Below are 12,468 nucleotides of genomic sequence, written 5' to 3' on the forward strand. Positions count from 1 at the left end.
AAAGGTGCTAACAAAGTGTGCAAGCTCCAGCGATCCATTTATGGACTGGTGCAAGCATCTCGGAGTTGGAATATAGGCTTTGATAGTGTGATGAAAGCATATGGTTTTATACAGACTTTCGAAGAAACCTGTATTTATAAAAAAGTGAGTGGGAGCTCTGTAGCATTTCTAATATTATATGTGGATGACATATTGTTGATTGGAAATGATATAGAATTTCTGGATAGCACAAAAGGATACTTGAATAAGAGTTTTTCAATGAAAGACCTCGGTGAAGTTGCTTATATATTGGGCATCAAGATCTATAGAGATAGATCAAGACGCTTAATTGGACTTTCACAAAGCACATACCTTGATAAAGTTTTGAAGAAGTTCAAAATGGATCAGTCAAAGAAAGGGTTCTTGCCTGTGTTATAAGGTGTGAAGTTGAGTCAGACTCAATGCCTGACCACTGCAGAAGACAGAGAGAAAATGAAAGTCATTCTCTATGCTTCAGCCATAGGTTCTATCATGTATGCAATGTTGTGTACCTGACATGATGTGTGCCTTGCTATAAGTCTAGCAGGGAGGTACCAAAGTAATCCATGAGTGGATCACTGGACATTGGTCAAGAAGATCCTGAAGTACCTAAAAATGACTAAGGACATGATTCTCATTTATGGAGGTGACAAAGAGCTCATCGTAAATGGTTACGTCGATGCTAGATTTGACACTGATCCGAATGACTCTAAGTCTCAAACCGGATATGTATTTATATTGAATGGTGGAGCTGTCAGTTGATGCGGTTCCAAGCAAAGCATCGTGGAGGGATCTACGTGTGAAGCGGAGTACATAGCTGCTTCGGAAGCAGCAAATGAAGGAGTCTGGATGAATGACTTCATATCCGATCTAGGTGTAATACCTAGTGCATCGGGTCCAATGAAAATCTTTTGTGACAATACTAGAGCAATTGCCTTGGCGAAAGAATCCAGATTTCACAAAAGAACCAAACACATCAAGAGACGCTTCAACTCCATCCGTGATCAAGTCAAGGAGGGAGACATAGAGATTTGCAAAATACATACGGATCTGAATGTGGTAGACCCGTTGACTAAGCCTCTTCCATAAGCAAAACATGATCATCACCAAGACTCCATGAGTGTTAGAATCATCACAATGTAATCTAGATTATTGACTCTAGTGCAATTGGGAGACTGAAGGAAATATGCCCTAGAGGCAATAATAAAGTTGTTATTTATATTTCCTTATATCATGATAAATGTTTATTATTCATGCTAGAATTGTATTAACCGGAAACTTGATACATGCGTGGATACATAGACAAAACACTGTGTCCCTAGTAAGCCTCTACTAGACTAGCTCGTTGATCAAAGATGGTTAAGTTTCCTAACCATAGACATGTGTTGTTATTTGATTAACGGGATCACATCATTAAGAGAATTATGTAATGGACAAGACCCATCCGTCAGCTTAGCATAATGATCATTAAGTTTTATTGTTATTGCTTTCTTCATGACTTATACATATTCCTTTTGACTATGAGATTATGCAACTCCCGGATATCGGAGGAATACCTTGTGTGCTATCAATCGTCACAACGTAACTGGGTGATTATAAAGATGCTCTACAGGTATCTCCGAGGGTGTTTTTTGGGTTGGCATAGATCGAGATTAGGATTTGTCACTCCGAGTATCGGAGAGGTATCTTTGGGCCCTCTCGGTAATGCACATCATGATAAGCTTTGCAAGCAATGTGACTAATGAGTTAGTTACGGGATGATGCAGTACGAAACGAGTAAAGAGACTTGCCGGTAACGAGATTGAACTAGGTATGAAGATACCGACGATCGAATCTCGGGCAAGTAACATACCGATGACAAAGGGAATAACGTATGTTGCCATTATGGTACGACCGATAAAGATCTTCGTATAATATGTGGGAACCAATATGAGCATCTAGGTTCCGTTGTTGGTTATTGACCGGAGAGGTGTCTCGGTCATGTCTACATAGTTCTCGAACGCGTAGGGTCCGCACGCTTAACGTTCGATGACGATTTGTTTTATATGAGTTATGTGATTTGGTGACCGAATGTTGGTCGTAGTCCCAGATGTGATCACGGACATGATGAGGAGTCTCGAAATGGTCGAGAGGTAAAGATTGATATATTGGATGATAGTATTCGGACACCGGAAGTGTTCCGAAATGTATCAGGTACATATCGGAGTACCGGAGGGGTTATCGGAACCCCTCAGGGGAAGATATGGGCCATAGGGGTCATAAGAGGGAGGCACACTAGCCCACAAAAGGGGTGGCGCGCCCCCCACAGGGAAGGAGGCCTAATTGGACTAGGAGAGGGGGCGGCGCCCCCTTTCCTTCTCCCCTCTCTCTCTTTCCCCCTTTCCCCCTCCGGTAAAAGGAAAGGAGCCCAAGTAGGATTCCTCCTACTTGGGCGCGCCTAGGGCCGGCCTCCTCCCCCTCCCTCCTTTATATACGTGGGGGGGGGGGGGGGCTACAACGCACATCAATTGTTCCAAGCCGTGTGCGGCGCCCCCTCCACACTTTACGCCTCCGGTCATATTCACGTAGTGCTTAGGCGAAGCCCTGCACGGATCACTTCACCATCACCGTCACCACGTCGTCGTGCTGACGAAACTCTCCCTCGACACTTTGCTGGATCAAGAGTTCGAGGGACGTCATCGAGCTGAATGTGTGTGAACTCAGATGTGCCGTACGTTCGATGCTTGATCGGTCGGAACGAGAAGAAGTTCGACTACATCAACTGCATTAACAAACGCTTCCGCTTTCGGTCTACGAGGGTACGTGGACACAATCTTCCCTTCTTGTTACTATGCATCTCCTAGATAGATCTTGCGTGATCGTATGATTTTTTTTGAAATTGCATGCTACGTTCCCCAACAATATAGGCTAGAGTAATGGTTTGCATATGCTTGCTAGTTTACTCGCGAAGGAAACCACGTGCAGTGAACTAGAAAGACTCCGCTCAAAATAAAAAGTAAGCCGGCAAGAACACTCACGTGGATGGGCCGCTGATGTGGATAGGTTGCACAAGATGAATAGGATAGTGGGATGAGTCTCTTAGGAATATAGGATAGGATAACACATACACCATATGCTACATAAACCGCAAATATAAACCCGCCAGGCGAGGAGGACATCAACTGGGGACGTGTCCCATGAATAAGTTAATGAGGATGCGTCGCGGAACCACCAACATGAAGCAAGAACATCCATACGAGGTTCGATGAAGATAGGGGACACTCCTGTACCACCTTGACGCTTGCCCATATTCAACACTAGGTTCAATTATTCTAGCTGCCACCATCGGCACCAATACAATATCCAATAGATGTGGCTGAATCAGATCCATGGGACCATTGCCCCCGCGAGCCTGCTGCCAGCGTCGAAGCGAACATCATAGGTCCAAGAGACTTATTCAACTGGTGCGACATTGTCTCCATCTTAGCATCGCCGTTGGGACGACCGAATTAGAGATATATGTGAAAAAGGAGAACTTATCGGGTAAAACACGGGTTATGTGGCCCAACCCATCAGTATTAAATTCTTTTTTTGATGCATGTGTACTTTGCCAAATCAGATTATCCTTTTATTGAAGACGATATCATGTAATGTACAAGTCATGATTTTATCAATCCTTAAATGATTCATGCGTTCATTTTTATAGGTAGTGTGTACGCGTAGGTGTTTTCTTTAGAGAGAAACGCATGTGTTGGTGGTCAAATTAAGTTTAGTAAAAAAATCAAGACAACAATTTAGTGGTCCTATTGTTTTTGATATAACTCATCATTCATGCCTAATGGTAATTTAGTCGTTCTAAATTGATGACATTTTACTAAGAGCCTGGCCAAGCTCTGTACGGTGAACTAATCATGAACTTTTACATGTTAGGTCACTCATCTGTTATTGGATGATTAGGATGACAGTGGTATCACAACTCAGCAGAGTTCAAGTCATAGACTTACACTAATGCTCGCATTTTTTTGAATTTATTCCCGTCATTCCAGTGATGTGTGTTCAATGGAAGGAGACGACCTCATCGGCTACGAATACGTCTATAACGACTTTGTCAATCTCAAGATTATATGCCGGCTAAGTCTTTCGAAGGTGCTCATAAAAACATGATGTGTATGTGTTCGTTCATATGAGTGAGTACTATGTTAAAAAAATTGGTCAAAACTAACCACAAACTAACCATGAAATTTTACGTGCCAGGTTGGTCGTTCTAATCTGATGCATGACATAGGCTGCTAGGCCTGCTGCTGGTGTAAGATCATCAGCGAACCAAATACGCTCATTCCATGTACCATACGATCTAACAGCACGGCCCCCGCCATGGCAGTTGGCCAGCAGCAAGGACCGGCCTGTGCGCCTGCCATCACAGCTCGGAGAGGACAGCTACCTGGCACCAAACGAGTCCCTGCGAAGCCGTCACCGCTTTGCATCGCCAGCACCAAACGAGACATCATATGCCGTGACGGACGACCCTTCAACGGGAATCAGTGTCGATCTCTGCGGGACTGTGGCCCGGCCATGGCGACCAAGGTACAGCTAGCGCAAGTGTCGGCGGGAGTTCCAGCGCCACGGAACGTTGGGTGTGTGCCGTCAAGGCGGAGGATCTCACTGACGACCTTCGATGCGTATCCGACTCGGACCGTACTTCTTCTCCAACAGTGTTTGCGGCGAGTGGCGACGACAGGCTCGAAGGCGTTGTGCCGACTGCTATGCGCGCCTTCTCCAGTGCCTTGTGCCCGTCGTTCTTCTCTTCTGCCGTCTCTTGGCTCGGTCATGTTGCTTTGGATCTTGAAACGGAGGTAAAAACGTTGCCTCATTTCATTAATAAAGAAAAAGAAAGGGAACCCTATCACCGTAAGAAAGAAAGAAAGTAACTCTCGGGCTCTGCCCCCGCGTCGCTCCGGCCCCAGGGGCGGCACGGGCGGCGACCCCAGCCACCGAGGCGCTCGGCCCCTTGATCCCCTCCGCCCCCTCGCCGTCGCCGGTGCCTCCCGCGGGCAAAGCTCGTGCGGAGCGGGCGGCGGCGGGGTCTCCTCTCGCGCTGGCGGGCGCTGTAGAATGGGGATCTCGTGGCGTTGGGCAGCGGCTGGCGTCGGCGAGCAGCCTTGTGCCCTGGCGTGGAGGCGGTGGTCCTGCTGCGGCTTGGCGACCTGCAGTGGTTCGGCGGTGGCAGCGGGGCTCGGACGGCTTGATGGGGCGGCGGGCCCCGATCTGACGGAGTGGATCCGGATGGTGGAGGTGCTCTGGCGGCTCTTGGCAGCATAGATCCGGCGGTTGGGGCTGCGGCCGGAGGCTCCTGGCTCTTCGGCGGCGCCGCCCCTGCTGCTATTGTGGCTGTGGTAGATGTGCTCGGGTTTCGGCCTGGCAACTCTGCTCGGTGAGATGGGGTGGGGTGGCGGCCCCCCTCCCTGCCTGGTGCTGCGGTGGTGGCCGGCTTGCTAGCCCGGCGTGGCTGGCGGCGTGGTGGAGGCTGCCGGGGCGGCGGCCCCGGATTTGGTGGAAGCGGCTTCGGCTGGGGGGTGGTGCGCGCGTCTGGGCGTGGTGGATCGTGGGATCCCACGACCAGTGCGAGGTTGGCCTTGACAGGATGGGGTTTGTTGGTTGCGTTAATGCGGGCAGGTGATGGTTGAGCATCTCCGGGAGAAATCCTGTGTCCGGCCTTTGCCGGATCGGGCGACGGCGACGTCCGTGGGCGTCGTGCTCTTTCTTGGAAGTGTTGCTGTTGTGTGGTGCTCCTCCTCCCTCCCCGCGGCCTTGGCTTCGGAGGGAAACCTCAGATCTTCAGGATCGGGTGATGAAGGCGCCTTCACGTCTTCTTCCTCCTTGGGGGCATCATCTCAGAGCCGGCCACAACTTGGAGACCAGTGGATGGCGGCATCTTCGCCGTGTGGGTTGCGGCATCTTCGCCGCGTGGTTTGCGGCATCTTCGCCGCGTAGTTTGCTGAGGCGGCCATTTCGGGGGCGTGGATTTCTGTTTGGCAACGATGATGGCTTCGAGAGGAGCTTTGGTCGCGGCTCAGGCTTCGATAGTCGGATCTTCCCGGCGTGTCCGAGGTGCTCTTCCGCTGGTTGCTTGGTTGCTTTGAAGTCGGAGCTGTGGTGGAGTGTGTCCAGGCGGTGACGATGACAGGCGCTCGGTGGTTGGTTTCGGAGGGCACGGGCGGCGCAAGTCCTGCATATTTCCCTTGTGATGATCATCGTCAAAGTCGGAGCTGTCGGTTGTTCACGCGTGTGGCCTTCTGTTGGCATGTGCCATCATGGTTTTCTGTGGAGCTGTTTGTAGCTCTATGATCCCATGTCGGTGGCCAGGTTGGCCGGTAGTGCCCATGTCATGTGGGTTGAGTTGTATCGGTTTTAGCTCGGCTTTCCGTCAATTAACCGGGCAATTCTCTTCTTCTTAATCAATGAAAATGACAAATCTTTTGCCTTGTTTCAAAAAAAAAGTTGCCGAACGGAAAACCGAGCAAAAAATCATTACAACATGCCAACATAGAACACACAGGGCGATCTGTCCACCCGCACAAGAAACACATAGGCCACTGAGGAAAAAAGCGTCGTCGAGGTTGCAGCCCGATGTCATCGTCGTTACACTTCCGCAAGGCCGACTCCGGCTCCACCATCGATGACCACCGAAGAAGCCCACACCGCAAAAAAGCATCAAGGCCTGCGCCGACCAATGCCAAATAGTCAGCCACACGCATCGGCGACCAGACAACTCCGACTCGCCGAGCCAGCGCCAGAGCCGACCATCCGTCTCGTCTCATCATCACCGCAAGGGCCCCTGCTCAGCAACTCCGACTTCAGAAAGACAAAGAGGGGCACGACAAGCCCTCGAACACACCGGGAGAGACCGACTACCAAGACCCATCAGCAAGCCTGCTCCGCTCGAAACTGCCATCGTGTCAGACAAGAAGCCGCGTGAACATCCACATCGACGGACGGGTACCAGCCGACCTGAAAGTGCAACCAATCCCCAGGTGGTTTTGGTAATTCATAACAAATATAGCTCACTGAACTAATATCCATTCAAGTTTAATATTTTAGAAAGTTCAATGAATGGCATGACATGAACTAGAGATGTGGACCCCTCAAAATGCTAAGGACACATGTTGGCAAAAGCTCAAGGCTCTTCATTTATATTTTAGTGATCCAAGATCACATCGAGTCCATAGGAAAGCCAATACTATTAAAAGGGATGATGTGTTGCTTAATGGTCTACTTGCTCAAAATGCTTAGTGATATTGCTCCAAAGCCCCCAACCACTCTCATTCCAAATATGTCCAAAACCCAAAGTCAAACTCGGCCCCATCGAATTCTTCTATCTGGCACCACCGAGTTCATTTGACATAGCCACTGCCAGAAACCCTAACACCTCGGTCACACTGATACGGATCTCGGTCTCACCAAGATGGTCATGCAAACTCTCTATTTCCCTTTTGTAACATTTCGCTCTCACCGAAATGAGCAATCGGTCACACCGAGTTTGCTTGACCAACTTTTTGTTTGCTCTTTGTTGAAATCGGTCTCACTGAGTTCACGCAATCGGCGCACCGAAATGAGGTTTTGCCCTAGCCCTAGCACATCGATCCCACCGAGTTGTTCTAGTCGGTCCCACCGAGATTCCTAACGTTCACATTTTGAACTGAATCGGTCTCACCGAGTTTTTCTATTTGGGTTGACCGAGTTGGGTCAAATGTGTGTAACGGTTGGATTTTGTGTGAAGATTATATATACCCCTCCACCCTCTTCTCCATAAGAGAGAGAGAGTCATCAGAACATGTCTACACTTACAGCTTACATTTTCTGAGAGAGAACCATCTCCTCATGTGTTGAGATCAAGATATTCCAATCCTACCACAAGAATCTTGATTTCTAGCCTTCCCCAAGTTGCTTTCCACTCAAATCATCTTTCCACCATATCCAAATCTGTGTGAGAGAGTTGAGTGTTGGGGAGCTGAAGGAAATATGCCCTAGAGGCAATAATGAAGTTATTATTTATTTCCTTATATCATGATAAAAGTTTATTATTCATGCTAGAATTGTATTAACCGGAAACATAATACATGTGTGAATACATAGACAAACAGAGTGTCACTAGTATGCCTCTACTTGACTAACTCGTTAATCAAAGATGGTTATGTTTCCTAACCATGGACAAAGAGTTGTTATTTGATTAACGGGATCACATCATTAGTTGAATGATCTAATTGACATGACCCATTCCATTAGCTTAGCACCCGATCATTTAGTATGTTGCTATTGCTTTCTTCATGACTTATACATGTTCCTATGACTATGAGATTATGCAACTCCCGTTTGCCAGAGGAACACTTTGTGTGCTACCAAACGTCACAACGTAACTGGGTGATTATAAAGGAGCTCTATAGGTGTCTCCAAAGGTACATGTTGGGTTGGCGTATTTCGAGATTAGGATTTGTCACTCCGATTGTCGGAGAGGTATCTCTGGGCCCTCTCGGTAATGCACATTACTTAAGCCTTGCAAGCATTGCAACTAATGAGTTAGTTGCGGGATGACGTATTACAGAACGAGTAAAGAGACTTGCCGGTAACGAGATTGAACTAGGTATTGAGATACCGACGATCGAATCTCGGGCAAGTAACATACCGATGACAAAGGGAACGACGTATGTTGTTATGCGGTCTGACCGATAAAGATCTTCGTAGAATATGTAGGAGCCAATATGAGCATCCAGGTTCCGCTATTGGTTATTGACCGGAGACGTGTCTCGGTCATGTCTACATTGTTCTCGAACCCGTAGGGTCCGCACGCTTAAGGTTTCGATGACAGTTATATTATGAGTTTATGAGTTTTGATGTACCGAAGTTAGTTCGGAGTCCCGGATGTGATCACGGACATGACGAGGAGTCTCAAAATGGTCGAGACATAAAGATTGATATATTAGACGGCTATATTCGGACACCGGAAGTGTTCCGGGTGATTTCGGAGAAAACCGGAGAGCCGGAGGGTTACCAGAACCCCCCCGGGAGAAGTAATGGGCCATATGGGCCTTAGTGGAGAAAGAGAGGGGCAGCCAAAGGTGGGCCGCGCGCCTCCTCCCCCCTGGTCCAAATTGGACTAGGAGAGGGGGGCGGCGCCCCCCTTTCCCTCTCCCTCCCCACTTCCTTCCCCCTCCTAGTAGGAGTCCTACTCCTACTAGGAGGAGGACTCCTCCTTGGCGCGCCTATAGGGCCGGCCGGCCTCCTCCCCTTGCTCCTTTATATATGGGGGCAGGGGGCACCCCTAGAGACACAAGTTGATCCATGTGATCATATTCTTAGCCGTGTGCGGTGCCCCCTTCCACCATAGTCCTCAATAATATTGTAGCGGTGCTTAGGCGAAGCCCTGCGACGGTAGTACATCAAGATCGTCACCACGCCGTCGTGCTGACGGAACTCTTCCCCGACACTTTGCTGGATCGGAGTCCGGGGATCATCATCGAGCTGAACGTGTGCTAGAACTCGGAGGTGCCGTGGTTTCGGTGCTTGATCGGTCGGGCCGTGGAGATGTACGACTACATCAACCAAGTTAACGCTTCCGTTGTTGATCTACAAGGGTACGTAGATCACACTCTCCCCTCTCGTTGCTATGCATCACCATGATCTTGCGTGTGCATAGGAATTTTTTTGAAATTACTACGTTCCCCAACAGTGGCATCCGAGCCTAGGTTTTATATGTTGATGTTATATGCACGAGTAGAACACAAGTGAGTTGTGGGCGATATAAGTCATACTGCTTACCGGCATGTCATACTTTGGTTCGGCGGTATTGTTGGACAAAGCGGCCCGGACCGACATTACGCGTACGCTTACGCGAGACCGGTTCTCCCGACGTGCTTTGCACATAGGTGGCTTGCGGGTGACAGTTTCTCCAACTTTAGTTGAACCGAGTGTGGCTACGCCCGGTCCTTGCGAAGGTTAAAATAGCACCAACTTGACAAACTATCATTGTGGTTTTGATGCGTAGGTAAGATTGGTTCTTGCTTAAGCCCGTAGCAGCCACGTAAAACTTGCAACAACAAAGTAGAGGACGTCTAACTTGTTTTTGCAGGGCATGTTGTGATGTGATGGTCAAGACATGATGCTAAATTTTATTGTATGAGATTATCATGTTTTGTAACCGAGTTATCGGCAACTGGCAGGAGCCATATGGTTGTCGCTTTATTGTATGCAATGCAATCGCGCTGTAATGCTTTACTTTATCACTAAGCGGTAGCGATAGTCGTGGAAGCATAAGATTGGCGAGACGACAACGATGCTACGATGGAGATCAAGGTGTCGCGCCGGTAACGATGGTGATCACGACGGTGCTTCGGAGATGGAGATCACAAGCACAAGATGATGATGGCCATATCATATCACTTATATTGATTGCATGTGATGTTTATCTTTTTATGCATCTTATCTTGCTTTGATTGACGGTAGCATTATAAGATGATCTCTCACTAAATTATTAAGAAGTGTTCTCCCTGAGTATGCACCGTTGCGAAAGTTCTTCGTGCTGAGACACCACGTGATGATCGGGTGTGATAGGATCTACGTTCAAATACAACGGGTGCAAAATAGTTGCACAAGCGGAATACTCAGGTTATACTTGACGAGCCAAGCATATACAGATATGGCCTCGGAACACGGAGACCGAAAGGTCAAGCGTGAATCATATAGTAGATATGATCAACATAGTGATGTTCACCAATGAAACTACTCCATCTCATGTGATGATCGGACATGGTTTAGTTGATTTGGATCACGTAATCACTTAGAGGATTAGAGGGATGTCTATCTAAGTGGGAGTTCTTTAAGTAATATGATTAATTGAACCTAAATTTATCATGAACTTAGTACCTGATAGTATCTTGCTTGTTTATGTATGATTGTAGATAAATGGCCCGTGTTGTTGTTCCATTGAATTTTAATGCGTTCCTTGAGAAAGCAAAGTTGAAAGATGATGGTAGCAATTACACAGACTGGGTCCGTAACTTGAGGATTATCCTCATTGCTGCACAGAAGAATTACGTCCTGGAAGCACCGCTGGGTGCCAGGCCTGCTGCTGGAGCAACACCAGATGTTGTGAACGTCTGGCAGAGCAAAGCTGATGACTACTCGATAGTTCAGTGTGCCATGCTTTACGGCTTAGAACCGGGACTTCAACGACGTTTTGAACGTCATGGAGCATATGAGATGTTCCAGGAGTTGAAGTTAATATTTCAAGCAAATGCCCGGATTGAGAGATATGAAGTCTCCAATAAGTTCTATAGCTGCAAGATGGAGGAGAACAGTTCTGTCAGTGAGCATATACTCAAAATTTCTGGGTATAATAATCACTTGATTCAAATGGGAGTTAATCTTCGAGATGATTGCGTCATTGACAGAATTCTCCAATCACTGCCACCAAGCTACAAGAGCTTCGTGATGAACTATAATATGCAAGGGATGAATAAGACTATTCCCAAGCTCTTCGCAATGCTGAAAGCTGCGGAGGTAGAAATCAAAAAGGAGCATCAAGTGTTGATGGTCAACAAGACCACTAGTTTCAAGAAAAAGGGCAAAGGGAAGAAGAAGGGTAACTTCAAGAAGAACAGCAAGCAAGTTGCTGCTCAAGAGAAGAAACCCAAGTCTGGACCTAAGCCTGAAACTAAGTGCTTCTACTGCAAGCAGACTGGTCACTGGAAGCGGAACTGCCCCAAGTATTTTGCGGATAAGAAGGATGGCAAGGTGAACAAAGGTATAGGTGATATACATGTTATTGATGTGTACCTTACTAATGCTCGCAGTAGCACCTGGGTATTTGATACTGGTTCCGTTGCTAATATTTGCAACTCGAAACAGGGACTACGAATTAAGCGAAGATTGGCTAAGGACGAGGTGATGATGCGCGTGGGAAACGGTTCCAAAGTCGATGTGATCGCGGTCGGCACGCTACCTCTACATCTACCTTCGGGATTAATATTAGACCTAAATAATTGTTATTTGGTGCTAGCGTTAAGCATGAACATTATATCTGGATCTTGTTTGATGCGAGACGGTTATTCATTTAAATCAGAGAATAATGGTTGTTCTATTTATATGAGTAATATCTTTTATGGTCATGCACCATTGAAGAGTGGTCTATTCTTATTGAATCTCGACAGTAGTAACACACATATTCATAATGTTGAAGCCAAAAAATGCAGAGTTGATAATGATAGTGCAACTTATTTGTGGCACTGCCGTTTAGGTCATATCGGTGTAAAGCGCATGAAGAAACTCCATACTGATGGACTTCTGGAACCACTTGATTATGAATCACTTGGTACTTGCGAACCGTGCCTCATGGGCAAGATGACTAAAACGCCGTTCTCCGGTACTATGGAGAGAGCAACAGATTTGTTGGAAATCATACATACAGATGTATGTGGT

The 12,468-nt window shown here is 47.4% G+C and overlaps 1 protein-coding gene across 1 annotated transcript in view; it reads left to right on the forward strand.

Moving 5' to 3' along the window:
* Positions 1 to 4,591, forward strand: part of LOC147990265 (uncharacterized) — a 36,027-nt gene extending 31,436 nt beyond the window's left edge. Inside the window, exon 3 of the mRNA XM_087537776.1 lies at positions 4,283 to 4,591. Within this exon, the coding sequence (XP_087393902.1) occupies positions 4,283 to 4,591 (309 nt within the window). The remainder of the gene's footprint in view (positions 1 to 4,282) is intronic.
* Positions 4,592 to 12,468: the final 7,877 nt, after the last annotated feature.

Source organism: Triticum urartu, chromosome 1A (genome assembly GCF_056163025.1).
Source record: "Triticum urartu cultivar PI428250 chromosome 1A, HENAU_Tu73, whole genome shotgun sequence".
NCBI lineage: Eukaryota > Viridiplantae > Streptophyta > Magnoliopsida > Poales > Poaceae > Triticum > Triticum urartu.